The following is a 16,117-nucleotide window of genomic DNA, read 5'->3' on the forward strand; positions in this document are numbered from 1 at the left end:
GCTGATTTGATTCTTCAAAACCTGCTTTAAATCCAGTTGGAATCTTCATGACAGTGAGTTCTTAGACTGATTGTGGAGTTCAAAAATATGGGCTGGATAGCAATAGAGGACTTTTACATAGTAGCATTTTGTACTTTAAGCTGATGGAAGCCAAAGGAGGGGAGGGTTCCCACCCCCCACCCCCCATCCCCCGCTTTCAAATTAAAGCCCACATTTAAATCTATTTTGTGAATTGCCTTAGCCAGGTGAGAGGCAGTTGGATTAGAAGATAAAACTGTAATTGTTTGCCAGAAATGTATATTAGTCGTTTCCCAGCTGTGTCAATAGAGCAGCTGGGAATTAATACCTGGGATTGTAATGTTAGTTCAGAATTATTGCTGAACAAAAAAAAGCTTGTTAATAAAATTAACAATTGCTATCCAGCTAAGGAAGAAAAGTTGTTCCAAAAGACAGAGAGAGGGGCTTTAATATGTCACCAAGAAGTATTCTTCATTCACTTAACAAAGTCAGTACTTTGAAGCTGAACCTATGAGTTGCTTTGTTGGCAACTATGATGTAAATGAAGGTGTAACAACATGATTGTTTCATTAAGCACTTCCAAAATGATCACCCTTATGTTGCATCAGTTTTCCAATATTTTCCAATATTTCCCTTCAGAAATGGCACATTAGGCACCCTTCACCAGCTTAACAGGGTTCAGATTTATTTGAACAAACTGGTAGGGAAGGGAATAGATATCTACAGATGGGTTAAGTTTTGGAATTGGTAGACAGAAAGTAAAATATTTTTACAGAACTTCAATTTATGGCTCTGAGTACACTAGAGACGTTTTAGGACTTGAGTCTGTTTTGCTTTCTTTGAAGCTATTAGAGATGTTACAGTGATTTTGCTTAGATATTACTTGTTCTGGATTTCCTTATGTTTGCTTAGATATTTCTTGTTCTGGATTTCCTTTCCTTTTGAATGTAATATATTTGTTGGTCACACAGACTTGAGGATGTACTCAACTTTATCCCTTTGTCTTCCTACCGGACCCCTTTCTCTGGCAAGAACATTATTAGCTTCTCTTTAAGATCAATAGCCTGGGCTTTCTGCATGTTTAAGGCCTTTCAATGCCACTTCAAACCATTTGCCAAATCCTTATCTTCCAGATGTATTGTCTCTTCACACTGCTTATTAAATTTATAAATGGAGAAGTAATTCTCCTCTCATGTTTCTTTGTTTCGCATACAGACTGTTTGAACTGTTAGAACAGTCTCCTTCAGAGTCTGTCCTTTTTTAAAAGCCATACCACACTGGGTCTGAAACAGACGCTGCTTTTTAGATCCTTCTCACACTAGAGAATCTCCCAAGCCATCACTCTCTTCTCTAACCAACTCTCCAACTGCCTAACTGTCTCACTCCCATCTACAGTTAGCTGCAGCTCTCCAGTCAAAGTGAGTTCCATGAGGTGTCAATCAGTTCAGCTAACTCTCTTCCAAGCAGCACTGCCTATAATTATGCCTCTGCTTGCTGTCCACCACAGAAGAGCAGGCCTTGAATTCAGCAAGAGCTCACAGGAGCACAGCTCCTGAATCTTTCTGAGGGTTCCTCCTCTTCCTCCCTCTCCACAGTCTTCAATGTCACTTTTTGCTTGGAGATGAGTCTTCTTGTAGCCCTTGTCATTGGGTGTATCATTGGCCTCTTCGACTGGCAGGTATGTGGGACATTTGAGTCTACTTGACAGTAGATCCCAGGTTGTGCTGATCTGCCCAACAGTTTGTGTAACCCAGTCTTGGAAGCCTAATGTGAAACTATTTCTGTTTTTGACTGTTTTTCAGGTTAACCGGTTTCCAGTTGCCTCCTCCCATCGTGAGTACTGGGATGGTGCTGTCCTTGTGGCTTGTGAGCGATTATGCAGTCAGTGCTCAAGGTTTCCAGGCAAACTACGAAGGTAGGCTTGCTTCCCAAAGTGCTGTTCTATATTCTGAAAGCAATTTCTGAACTTGAAAATATCCCTTTGCTTTTTGGAAGGGTCAGATTTTGTATCGCTGCTCAGACCTTTACACTCTATAGAATCCTTTCTGTAAAGTGCACACCCAGATCTGTTGACTGCACATGTGGACAGATTCTGTTTTGGGTTTTCCTTGTTGTCCTTTTGATATTCTTAAGATATTTTTAAAGCATAGGTGGTCATTGGGCCAGCACGCTCTTGTTTTGAACCTGCTTGCTAACAAAAGGGCTGACTCTGCCTTTCAAATGAAAACATGCTGGGGGATCGCTTGTTTGTCTTTAACCTTCCTGTTCCTAGTTATTTTGCTTGAGGTGGTGAGTTGGTTGCTGTACTGTGTCAAAGAAAGAAACACCTTTGAGAGGAAACAGCAACAACTTGGATCCTATAACAAATCTCTGCTGGCAAAAGGGACTCTGTTTATTGGAGCAGGTTCTCGCTGACTTCCAAACTTGAATTGCAGCCCAGAATAGCACCAGGTATGCTTCTATTAGGGTTGCCATGCAGTCCTTGGCTTCTGATGAGAAGGCTATGGGCAGGGAGATGTGGGGCTGTAACACCAACTGCAGTGCAACATCACTTCTGCTAAGAATCTGGAAGTGGTGCAGAGCAGCTCTAGGAATCATCAGAAATACCAAAAAACCACAGTTTCTGGAGATTCCTAGAACTACCCTACATCACTTCCAGGTTTCTACCTGAAGTGACCCAGTGCTTCATGTGATGTTGCCAGGTGTTTGACATTTTTCTCCTGCCTCTTGTGTGTTAGCAGAAATTTTCTGTTGGATTCAACCCAGAGTTTGCCCTTCATTCCTAATAGAGATCTACCTTCCTGAAAACTGCACATAATATTGCAATATTAAAGCTGCTTTTATTGCTGCACTTGTAAAAGATCCTAAAAGAAGCTACACTTGGAGAAAGTCATGGGGGTCCACTTCAAGTAATCTTCTTCTTTAATGTATAACACAACAGAGACCTTGTTCATTCATGTTACATCACCATGCCTGTATGTTTTTTTCCTACCAATGATTACAATCTCTGCACAGTACAATGATCCTCAATTTGGGGCCACCATGTTCTGTGGTATCTTAATGTACAGATCTTCTTTGTGGTCTCTGTGGTGCACACTCATGGGATGAAGCGCCAGCGCCGATCCCCAATTGGTAATTCCAAAGTCCGGGATTTTTTGCTGCCCAACCCCGGTAGGCATGCGCGACAGCCCCAGTGTGCATGCCCACCCGGTGGGCGCAAATATCCTGCCAGTTCCTTCTTTACCGCTACGTCAGATAGACTTGTTTTTATCACTCCGGTCGGTAGTTATTACTTTTTTCCTTCTCCGGGTTCTCTTCGTTTCTTTGGTTTTTTCTCCTTGTTCCTGTTATATATATAAATTAGAGATTATTAGTTAGTTGTTTCACCCCTTCGGGGTTTCCCCCCCCCCCGCCCTTTTCCCGCCATCCCTGTCTATGGAAAAGCGTTGGGGTTTTTTTAAGCATTGGGGGTTTTTTAAGTGTGGGAGCAACATCCCTCCTCTGGACGGACATTCTCTTTGTCTGCTGTGCCTTGGGGAAGGTCATCGGGTGGAATCCTGCCATCACTGCTCAAAATTTTCTAAACAGACCAGGAAAAACTGAGTGCCGAGATTTTCGGTGGTGCTGGTGAAATCGGCTCTTGCACCGCAGATGTCAACATCAGCGTCGACAAGCACTTTGATGGCCGCCCCGGCATCGATATTGGTTCTGGCCTCATTGTCGAGCCAACCGACCCAATCATTCCAGGGAGTCGACCACCCCCACAAGTGTGCGGGCTCGACATCCCATTCGGAACCATCGACCCTGGCCAAGAAGGCCAAAGGGGCCTGGGACTCATGCTCTGCTGAGCCCAGGAAGCACAAGGAGAAAAAGAGGTGCCAAGACAGGCAGACCCCTTTTCCACCACCGAAGGACCTGGAAATTGTTTTGGGGGAGCCTCCGGAGAAAATCCTTGCTTCTCCAATTCGACTGAAGAGCCCCTTGGGTCCGACGGATGTTCCACAGACCTCTCTCTCTGGCTCCAACCAGGAGATCGACCCTATAGAATGGTCAGCAGACTCGAAAGAGGGTGGTGATCTTAGCTCGGCATCGGACTTAGAGGTTTCGCAGCCGAGGGACCACTCGACACCGAAGATGCCCTTGATCCAGCCCGAGAGATTCGGGGAGCCTTCGGACCTTTTTAGACGTCCTCATTCTCTGCCCAACTGGGACCCGCGACCGTGGGTTTGTGTATTATATATATATATATATATGTGTGTGTGTGTGTGTGTGTGTTTATATGTGTGTGTGTGTATATATATATGTGTGTGTGTGTGTGTGTGTGTATATATATATACATATATATACACACACACACACACACACACACATTTTTGGTCACTGTGTGACACAGAGTGTTGGACTGGATGGGCCATTGGCCTGATCCAACATGGCTTCTCTTATGTTCTTATGTGACACAGAGTGTTGGACTGGATGGGCCATTGGCCTGATCCAACATGGCTTCTCTTATGTTCTTATCCTTACCATTCTCCATATGTGTGATACCCTCCTCAGAACTCTGATTGGGATCAGCACTCAGAGGCTTTGCACCACTCTAGAGTCTCGGCACACTCTCCACCAGGTCGCCAAGAGGCATCGATGCCAACTTTGACCCCGAGGTTGGTCAGGAAGCCGGCACACTCCAGCAGTCCCAACGTTGAGAAAACTTCCTCGACTAGGATTGCCATTGACACCCCAAGTTTACCATCGGCTGAGAGCATATCTTCTTCGCCATCGACCTCCAATGATGATGGGGAAGAGCAATCAGGCCATCAGGAGGGATTGTCCCCAGAATCTAGAATAGCCAAGGACCTTCCAATCTCTCCTTCAGAAGATTTGAAGTCCTACGGGGAACTCATTAAAAGGATGGCAAATTCTTTGTCTTTGCCTGTGATCCAGCCTCAACCGGTCATTGACGATACAGACTTATACATTATGCAGAAGGACACTTCAACAGTGGTAGCCCTTCCCATTACCAAGGTCATCTTGCAAGCCATCAAAGATCCTTTGTCCAAGCCTACCTTAACCCCTATCTCGTCCAAGCGCATGGATCACATGTATAGAATCCAGGAGCAGGGTGCAGAGTTCCTCTTCAACCATCCACGCCCCAACTCTGTAGTAGTGTCGTCCTCCTCTAAGGCAAAGAAGACCCATGCCTCACCTCCAGATAAAGAGGGGAAGAGGATTGGAGGCTATTTAAAACTACAATCCTAGAAGCTCAGATAAAATATACCACAAGGTAGGAAAGGCACAAACAGATATAAGAAAAGACCTGCATGGTTAACAAACAAAGTAATGGAAGCTGTAAAAGGTAAGAAGGACTCCTTTAAGCGGTGGAAAGCTAGTCCAAGTGAGATTAATAAAAGGGAACACAGGCTGTGGCAAATCAAATGCAAGACTGTGATCAGGCAGGCAAAAAGGGACTATGAGGAGCATATTGCAAAAAACATAAAGATCAACAATAAAAATTTCTTCAAATATATTAGAGACAGGAACCAGCCAGGGAGGCAGTGGGGCCCTTGGATGACCAAGGGGTAAAAGGATTACTGAAGGAGGATAGAGAAATGGCTGAGAAGCTCAATGCATTTTTTGCTTCCATCTTCACTGTGGAAGATGAGAAGTGTTTGCCCGCTCCAGAACCACTTATTTTAGAAGTGGTGTTGAAAGACCTGAGTCAGATTGAGGTGACAAGAGAAGAGGTCCTACAACTGATAGACAAATTAAAAACTAATAAGTCACCAGGTCCAGATGGCATACATCCAAGAGTTCTGAAAGAACTCGAAGTTGAACTTGTGGATCTTCTGACAAAAATAGGTAATCTTTCATTGAAATCTGCCTCCGTTCCTGAGGACTGGAAGGTAGCAGATGTCACCCCCATCTTTAAAAAGGGTTCCAGAGGAGATCCGGGAAATTACAGGCCAGTCAGTCTGACTTCAATACCAGGAAAGTTAGTAGAAACCATTATCAAGGACAGAATGAGTAGGCACATTGATGAATACGAGTTATTGAGGAAGACTTCGCATGGGTTCTGTAAGGGAAGATCTTGCCTCACTAGCGTGTTACATTTCTTTGAGGGGGTGAACAAACGTGGACAAAGGAGACCCAATAGATGTTGTTTACCTTGACTTCCAGAAAGCTTTTGATAAAGTTCCTCATCAAAGGCTCCTTAGTAAGCTCAAGAATCATGGAGTAAAAGGACAGGTCCTCTTGTGGATCAAAAACTGGCTAATTAATAGGAAGAAGAGAGTGAGTATAAATGGGCAGTGTTTGCAGTGGAGGACGGTAAGCAGTGGGGTGCCGCAGGGCTCAGTACTGGGTTCCATGCTCTTTAACTTGTTCATAAATGATTTGGAGCTGGCAGTAAGCAGTGAAGTGGCCAAGTTTGCAGATGACACTAAATTGTTCAGGGTGGTGAGAAGCAGAGAGGATTGTGAGACACTCCAAAGGGATCTATTGAGGCTGGGTGAGTGGGCGTAAACATGGCAGATGAGGTTCAATGTGGCCAAGTGCAAAGTAATGCACATTGGGGCCAAAAATCCCAGCTACAAATACAAGTTGATGGGATGTGAACTGGCAGAGAATGACCAAGAGAGAGATCTTGGGGTCGTGGTAGATAACTCAATGAAAATGTCAAGACAGTGTGCGATTGCAATAAAAAAGGCCAACGCCATGTTGGGAATTATTAGGAAGGGAATTGATAACAAATCCACCAGTATCATAATATCCCTGTATAAATCGATGGTGCAGTCTCATTTGGAATACTGTGTACAATTCTGGTCACCGCACCTCAAAAAGGATATTATAGCATTGGAAAAAGTCCAGAAAAGGGCAATGATTAAAGGGTCAGAACACTTTCCCTATGAAGAAAGGTTGAAACGCTTGGGGCTCTTTAGCTTGGAGAAACATCGACTGCGGGGTGACATGATAGAGGTTTACAAGATTATGCATGGGATGGAGAAAGAAGTCCTTTTAACCCTTTCTCACAATACAAGAACTTGATGAAATTTGATGAAATTGCTGAGCAGTCAGGTTAAAACAGATAAAAGGAAGTACTTTTTCACCCAAAGGGTGATTAACATGTGGAATTCACTGCCACAGGAGGTGGTGGCGGCTACAAGCATAGCCAGCTTCAAGAGGGGGTTAGATAAAAATATGGAGCAGAGGTCCATCAGTGGCTCTTAGCCACTGTGTGTGTGTGTGTGTATATATATATAATTATATATATATATATATATATATATATATATATATATATATATATATATATATATATATATATATATATATATATATATATATATATATATATATATATATATTGGCCACTGTGTGACACAGTGTTGGACTGGATGGGCCATTGGCCTGATCCAACATGGCTTCTCTTATGTTCTTATGATACATTTGGCAGGTGCTTCTGTTCTGCGGGCACTCTGGGGATCAAAATTTCTAATTATTCTGCATGCATGGAGAGGTACCAGTATTCTCTATGGGAGCAGCTTTTACCACTCCTGGCTTCTCTGCCTGAGGATAAATGCACTTTGGCCAAGAAGGCTCAGAGGGAGGGAATGCTCCTGGCAAAACAACAGCTACAGGCTTCCAAACATATGGTTGACACTTCAGCTAAAACTCTCACCTCATCAATTATGTTGCATTGTCAGTCTTTGCTTTGGTCCACCACTCTCTAATTGGACACAAGATCCTGGGTCGAGGATCTTCCTTTTGAAGGTGACCGTTTATTCAGCTCCACTACGGACGCGGTCCTACAGGAGATGGACAAGAGTATAAAGATGTCTTGTAACTTGGGAGTACCTTCATCTTCCTCTCGCCCTGGTCTCGCCCATGGTCCAAACAATGGCCTAAGAAACCCTAGCATGCTAAATCCCCTGAGGGTCTGTGGAAGCCGCGTACGGGCATCATGAGGCTAAGAGTTCCTTTACTGCTGGAAGGAAAACCAAGTTGTCTTCTTTTTCCTCACTTATGGGAAAATTTAAGGCTGGCAGGAATCCCAAGCAGGGACTTTGACTTTGGTATCCCCCTTTCTCCCCCCCGCCCTCCTCGGGACCCACCCGCCTCCACAGTGTCTTGCAAGCCTGGCATCAGATTACCACCGACAAGTGGGTCTTGTCCATCATACAGGAGAGTTATGTGATAGAATTTGTTCAGTCCCCTTCGTATCCCAGATTGGTGATAACGCACCCTAAAGTGGTTTTGCTGGAGGAAGCCAAAAATCTGCTCAGCAAGCGAGCGATGGAACCCGTTCCCAATTATCTCAAGGGCCAGGGGTTCTATTCCAGGTACTTCACGGTTCCCAAGCGGGGCGGCAGACTTCATCCGATCATGGACCTGAGGGGCTTGAACGAATTCATCGCTTATCAGAAGTTCAGACTCTACAAAGCATCTTTCCACTCATCAACAAAGGAGATTGGATGGCTACCCTGGACTCGAAGGATGCCTACTTCCACATCTGCATCCTCCCCAGTCACAGGAGGTTTCTTCGGTTTGCCATTGGGATGCACCATTTTCAATATCAGGTGCTCCCTTTTGGGCTCTCTGTGGCCCCCGGGGTCTTCACAAAGACCATGGTTGTTGTGATGGCTTACCTTTGGCTGCAGGGTATCATCCTTTTTCCCTACATAGACGATTGTTGGTGGTTCTCTCAGAGCACATCTACAGGTGGTTCTCAGCCTCTTGAGTGCACTAGGACTTCTGGTGAAGACATCTCACCGGGTCCCATTGCAAAGAGTTCAGTTTATCAGAGCAATTTTGGACACCACCCGGCATCTGCCGTTTCTTCCATATTCCCAGGTGATGGATATCATCTCCCTGGTCCAGCTCATTCAGACAGTGAGATGCGCTTTTGTTCTGCAGATCCAATGTCTCTTGGGCCTCATGGTGGCTACTACCAATGTTCTGCGCTTTGCGAGGCTGAGGATGCGAGTCCTCGAGCTTTGGTTCATCAGGAACTACAATCCGGTGAGAGATCTCGCCTCCAAGATTCTGCAAGTTCCTTCGCTGGTGCTTCAATCTCTGGATTGGTGGAAGCTGAAGTCCAATCTTTACGGAGAAGCTCCATTTCATCTCTCTCTCCCCTCACTCACGGTAACAATGGATGTCTCGCTGTGGGGGTGGGGAGCTCATCTCGGAGATCTCTGCATAGGTGGCCAATGGCCCCCATCGATGGCTCACCATCATATCAGTTTTTTAGAGCTCATGGTAGTTCATCTGGCCTTGAGGTCGTTTCTACCCCTAACCAGTGGTCAGACCCTAGCTGTGATGTCGGACAACACAACAGCTGTCATTTATATAAATCACCAAGGGGGGACTGTGTCCAGACGGCTCTGTGCTTTGGCAATGCAGCTTTGGGAGACCTGCATAGCTTTGTAGACTTTCATTGTAGCCACCCACTTACCCAGGGAGCTAAATGTTCAAGCGGACTCCCTGAACAGGAGAGAGGTCTCTCATCACGAATGGAAACTGAACTGGAGATACCTCGAACCTCTGTTCCGGGAGTGGGGTCATCCCAGAATAGACGTGTTTGCCACGGCAAACAATCGGAAGTGTGAACAGTTCTGCTCTAGGTGAGGGATGGACCCAAGATCCCTAGGGGACGGTCTTCTGCTTCCATGGGTGGACAAGTTCCTCTTCCTGTTTCAATCCTTGCCTCTTCTCATCAGACTGCTTCACAAATTGACCCAGGAGCGTCCAGAGTGTATCCTAGTTGCTACTTGGTGGTCTTGACAGACTTGGTTTCCTGTTCTCCAAGCCATGGTGGGGGGTGTCACCACAAGTTCCCGTCGGAACCAGACCTTCTTTTGGCTCAAGGTGGCCGCCTGTTTCACCACGACATCCCTCACCTCAAATTGATGGCTTGGAGGGTCAACTTCTAGAATTCTTTGACAGAGTGCAACATGTCATCTTGAACAGTAGAAGGCTGTCAACTCGCCGCTCCTATGTGGGAAAGTGGTCTAAGTTCCTGTCCTTTCTACAGAACAAAGGTATCAATGCATGTTCTGCTGGTCTTGAGTTTGTGTTTTGAGTTTTTACTTTCTCTTGTTGATGTTGGACTTAATCATTCTTCGGTTCGAGTATATCTCACTGTCATCTCGGCTCATCATGACCCTGTGGATGGCGCTTCCGTTTTTACCCATCAGCATACAAAACATTTTTTGAAGGGTCTTCTGCGGCTTCACCTGCCGTCTAAGGTTCCTTCTCCTGCTTGGGATCTGATGCTCGTACTGGTCCAACTCTCTAGGCAGCCTTTTGAACCATTGGCTACCTGCCCATTGCATCTTCTAGCCTGGAAGACTGCCTTCTTAGTGGCCGTCACTACAGCCAGGAGGGCAGGTGAGCTTGTGGCTCTGCGATGTGATGCGCCGTACGTTTCCTTTCAGGTGGGGTGTCCTTGGCCCTGGACATCTCGTTCCTCCCTAAAATGGTGTCTAGTTTCCACCTTAATTTGGAATTCTTTTTACCCACTTTTTGCCCTTCTCCTCCTTCGGTGGAAGAGAGACGTCTGCACGCCTTGGATGTTAAGAGGGCGTTGTTGTTTTTTGTGCATCGCACCAAGCCGTTCAGGAAGGATCCCAATCTATTTGTCTTCTATGCGGCGCCTAGATTGGGTGTCAAGATCTCCTCACAGAGACTTTCTAAGTGGATCACGGAAACCATTACACTTTGTTACCTGTTGGCGAAGTGTCCCTTGCCGGGGCCGCTCCGTGCACATTCCACTAGGGCTATGGCTACATCCACAGTGTTCCTGAAGGGTCCTTCTCTGGTGGACACCTGTTTGGCTGCAACCTGGGCATCTCCTCATGTCTTCATGTGACATTATGCCCTGGATGTCTGGAAGCGTCGCAGAGCACAGTTGGGTATCCTGGTCCTTCAAACCCCTACTTCTGCATAACTGCCAGCTCTCTCCTCCAGGTAAGCCTAACTTGCTACTCTCCCATAAGTGTGAAGCACAGAGACCACGAAGAAGATAAACATGTTGCCTACCTGTAACTGATGATCTTCGAGTGGTCATCTGTGCATTCACACTACCCACCCTCCTTCCCCTCTGCTGCCGGTCATGGTATACTCTTGATAGGTGGCGGTGGGAAGGAACTGGTGGGATATTCGCACCTACCAGGGTCGGGCAGCGAAAAATCCCGGACTTTGGAATTACCGATTGGGGATTGGCGCTGGCGCTTCATCCCATGAGTGTGAATGCACAAATGACCACTCGAAGATAATCAGTTACAGGTAGGCAACCTTTTTTTTCATCAGTGACTCCAGACGTTTTGGTGGGCGAGTTAAAAAATCTGCCTGAGATCCCTCCCTTCCTCAACTTGCTATAGATTACATTCTGCAAGGAAGTTCTCCAGTACAAGTCCTTTTGAGCCAAATAAGACTGTTGATTTCTAAAAGGCCTGCCTAAGAGAATTGCCTGCTAGATTGAACCCCATAGCTTACTTTTGCTTTCATCTCCTCTTTCTGTTCTTAATTTAGCCTCTTCTACCCCCCTCCCGTTATTTTTGGTTCCCAAAATTGCTTTTAGCATCTTCCACCCGATGGTAGACATCTCTTTAATCTGTTTGTTTTAAACAGGCATCCTTTGAGTCTGTCCTCTCCCCACTCTGAGCTACTGTACTTTATTATTTTTGACTTGCTGTCTGAAAATCCTAGCCACCTGGGATAACTTTCTGAGATCTGGCTCGGAGTGTGAGTTTTCTGTTGGTATTTTGCTTTTGGTCCAACTTTGAGCTCCCTGTGAAAACTGATGCTGCTTTTGTTCCTTTGTGAAAACCCTCGTTTCTGAGCAGTCCTGCTTCATTACATATCTCGAGCAGGTAAAGAGCTATCCCTGCAGAACTGGCCTAGCAATCTGTCTGCTAGTTACTCTGAGCACCAAATATAAATTGTTTTATCATTTATAATAATAAGTAGAATTACAGCCAAGGATTTTTTGGCAGTGCAAACAAAGACATTTTCTCTGCAGTGTCTGTATTTTTCTTGGAGCAGTATTTTACAATAAATTTTGCAGTGGACAGGGTTTATCTGGGGCCACGTACTTTAGAAAAATAGAAATTTTACACCAAGGTAACCTAAATTTTTCACCAGCAGCAGAATTCAGGAACCTGTATACATTATGCAAGTTAATAATTTATATAGGTTGTAGCTTTTGCATATTTTAGCCTGCAATTTAGATAATTTGCATAATTTATTCTGCTTCTGGTGGTTATGCATAAGCATCAAGTGTTATGCGGGACAGTGAAGTCTCATCCCCAATGAGTGGGAATTCACTCAGCCAGCATGTTGGAGTCTGAGATCTCAGCACGCTTTGACGCATATCTTCTCTGCTACAAGGGTGAAAGTTACAAAATTGTTTTTGGGTTTTAAATAAGATGGGAAAATGAAATCTGTACTTGCATTTTGGTAGAACGGCAGCTTGTGGTCCTGGCTATATCTGTCAGATATTGGGCAGACTGAGGGGCTATCCAGCCATTCTTTGTGAAAGAACCTGATTAAATGGCAACAACTCAGATTGATGGCTTTACTTGACTCTTGCATTGGGCCAATATTTTCTGCCTGTTTGGTAGGGGCCAATGTCATGGATCACATAGGGCTTTCTCTAGTAAGGGAAAATAGTTATTCTGTGGTATAAACAATTTTATTAGTAACATATGGTAGCAGAACTATATCTACAACTTATAAAAGCTTAAAGTAAAAGAAAGATCTTTCTACCCCATATCTTACTTTCCCCCCACCCCTCCCTCCGTTACTTGACCCCCGCCAGTGTTATTTTCTTTAAAAAAAGCAAATATTAAAGGTACCCTTAACTATTAAGAAAAAACAAAAAACCCCCAAAAGTTATATTCTGGAGCTTCTTTGTGTGGGTCTTTTCAGTGTGTATCCTGCACTTGTCACAGAATTTGATGGTACATAAACATCTATAAAATTGCTTCAAATAATATTCTTCTTACCTGTAAATGCAGATGTCAAGTGCTTGGAACACTCCAAAGCTTTGATATCAATAATAATAGTAGTACCACTAATATTTAAGCACAGACACAGTGCTTTGGATATGACGAGAGCAACAGTGAAGAAATTTAGCTCTTGTGGCAGAATAAAAGTCAGAATGCTCATAAAACATTGCACGTGCACTGTATCAACAATTACTAATGCCCCACCCACCAGCAAAAATTGTCTGCTGAACATGTTTGGAAATAGTTTTTACTGTTTGGAGCTTATCTCCCTTCATCTATGTGCTTTTCCCTCACCATAGAGGCAATACAGTGACATGGGTGTATCAAAATATATGAAGCAGTTCACACGGAGTAAAACTACTCTTGTGGCAGAATAAAAAGTCAGAATGCTCATAAAACATTGCACGTGCACTGTATCAACAATTACTAATGCCCCACCCACCAGCAAAAATTGTCTGCTGAACATGTTTGGAAATAGTTTTTACTGTTTGGAGCTTATCTCCCTTCATCTATGTGCTTTTCCCTCACCATAGAGGCAATACAGTGACATGGGTGTATCAAAATATATGAAGCAGTTCACACGGAGTAAAACTACTGGTCCATCTATTCAGTACTGCCTGGTCAGATTCGCAGTGGATCTCTAGGTTCTCAGGTGTCTGGGCAACAACATGGCAGGTAAAATTCTATAAAGGTGAAGTATAAAGTAATGCAAGTTGGGGGAAAAATCCCCATCTTTAGATATATACTGGTGGGCGTCTGAAATAGCCAAAAATGATAGGAGAAAAAGATCTTGAGTTATGATGGGCAGTTCAGTGAAAATATTGACTTGGTCTGCAGCAGCAAAACCATGCCATGGGTTATTAGGAAAGGATTTGAAAATCAATGTATTGTAATGCTCTTGTATTACACTATGGTGTAACCTCATTTGAAATACTGTGTAAAGTTCTGGCCACCATATAGCAAAAAAGGATATTGCAGAACTGAAAGAAGCACAAAGGAGAGCACCTGAGATGATAAATGGGTAAGAGAAAAGGCTAAAGAATCTGGCACTTTTCAGTTGTGGGGGGAAACAGTAAGGAGGAAACTGGTTAAAAAGGTAAAGGTAGTGTCAGAACTTGTAACTTTCCTATATGCTGTTAGCCTGAGTGACGCCATATTGTAACCAAACACTAACCCATGCAATCTTGCCTCAGCCACTAACCAACATTTTCATGCATTTCAAACAAACTGTGATCACTGAAGGGTGACAGATAGCCTCTGGTCAACATCTGCAGGTGCTCCTTTGAAGCCAGGCCGGTCGAGCTTTCTCAGCGGGGCTCCATCCTCCCTTACTGATAACAGACCCTGAGAAACAGACAGTTGTCTCTAGCCATGTGAAAGATCGTTTTATTGTTGTCACCATAACCGCCTAAAATGTAACCAATGCTAACTTTCGGTATCAGTGTTATCCTGTACCTTCAGCTCTGTAGTTCTCAATAAACGCCTATACTTTTGTAACAAAGTCTTGGGCCTCATTTGGAGTTCTTCCAGTTCTGACATTATAACACTGATCCCTTTATTCCGGGACTTATCCGAACTGGCAACCTGGCTGAATGGCAGCAAAGGCTCCAGACAACGGAGAGCCCAGCACACCACCGGAGGACAGACCGTTAGAGCCCGGGGTGAACGCGGTGAGACGCAAAATCAGAGACCCGGCGCACTTCTCCACGGACATCTTCCCCTCGCGGAGCTGGAGCCCGCAAAAGTCCACCACCCTAATGGACGCGGCAGACGAGAGATACCGGGTACTCGCCACTGGCTCTGGCGGAGACGACTGGGACACCGACAGAGAAGAGGGCCGGGTCCCCGGGAGCGGGGACCCCACGCAAACCCTCCGCCACGAGCTGTTCCAGTGGGTGAGAGAAATACACGACCAGGTCCACGAGACCCGGATCCAGATGGCGGAAGAAATGCAACTGCAGCTGGGCGCCATCCGCGATCAGATCCGTACCCTGCAGGGAGCCGTACCGGTGGGGCCAGTCGGGCCCCCCGGAGGAGGACCCGTCCCGCCGGGGCTGCCTCTTGAGGGGGGCCCCTGCGGCTCCAGTTGACGGGGCGCCGGGGCAGCCCGCGGGCCCCCCCCCCCGACGGAGGAGGGGGGGTCCGGCTGGGCCATCGTGCCCGCACCGCAAGCCCCGGCAGCCCCGGCTGCACCCGCGGCCCCGATCCCTCCCCAACTACCGCCGGCTGGACCACCCGGGGGGGCGACGGCGAGAGGCCTCACGAGCTACAGATCACGTTTGATGGGGACGGGGACGAAGTGGAGTACTTCACCACCCAGTGCAACAACTTCTTCACGCACTGGGGGGTGGGTTACCCGACAAAAGCCAGCCGGGTAGACCACGTCGCGTCCAGACTAAAGGGGGCCGTGAGAAAATGGTATGTGGGGGTTGTACACCGGGTGGAAGCCCGAGCTGGCCACGGTGGTGGAGTTCCTCCAAGCGATGCTGCGGCAGTACGGGGATCCCCTGCGGGAGGAAAAGGCCATCGAAGCCCTCCAGAGGATCGAGCAGGGGAACCGCACCACCCGCAAGTACGCCACCGAATTCATGACCCATTGTGCGGTGGTGAGAGGTTGGAGCGAGCTGATGAAGTACACGGCGTTCAAGAATGGACTGAACGCGAACATACTAGACAGGTGTTACCACCAAGGGAGGCCCGATACCCTCGTGGGGTGGATCCAGCTGGCAGGAGAGGTAGAGACGAACCTGCAACATGTCGGGATGTGTCGGCAGCAACAACTGGGGAAGAGAGGAGGAAAAGCGACCCCCACAGCGTCCAAGCCAGAGGGGAAGAAACCACCGGCAACCTCCACCCCCACCGGGACCGGCAGGAGGTGCTTTAGGTGCGGAGATCCGGGGCACCTTGCCGCCAACTGCCCCGCGAGGCCGCCCACGGCCACCCCGCCGCCCAAGCCATTCGCGAGCGCCCCGAAAAAGGGAAGAGGCCACGCCAAAGAGCCCAGTCGGGGCGCCGTCGCTGCATCCATGGCGATTGACGAGGAAACTATAACCATCGCGGAATCGAGCGAGGAGTCGTGGGACCCCGAGCTGGCG

General features: G+C 46.4%; 1 protein-coding gene across 2 annotated transcripts in view; it reads left to right on the forward strand.

Annotated features, from left to right (window-relative positions):
• CSMD2 (CUB and Sushi multiple domains 2) overlaps positions 1–16,117 on the forward strand; it is an 831,733-nt gene that overhangs the window by 143,649 nt on the left and 671,967 nt on the right. For both annotated transcript variants that reach the window (XM_060257873.1, XM_060257874.1), the window contains exon 3: positions 1,821–1,933. In XM_060257873.1, coding sequence (XP_060113856.1) covers positions 1,821–1,933 — 113 coding nt within the window. The remainder of the gene's footprint in view (positions 1–1,820; positions 1,934–16,117) is intronic.

The sequence above is a fragment of the Heteronotia binoei genome, chromosome 17, assembly GCF_032191835.1.
Source record: "Heteronotia binoei isolate CCM8104 ecotype False Entrance Well chromosome 17, APGP_CSIRO_Hbin_v1, whole genome shotgun sequence".
Taxonomy (NCBI): domain Eukaryota; kingdom Metazoa; phylum Chordata; class Lepidosauria; order Squamata; family Gekkonidae; genus Heteronotia; species Heteronotia binoei.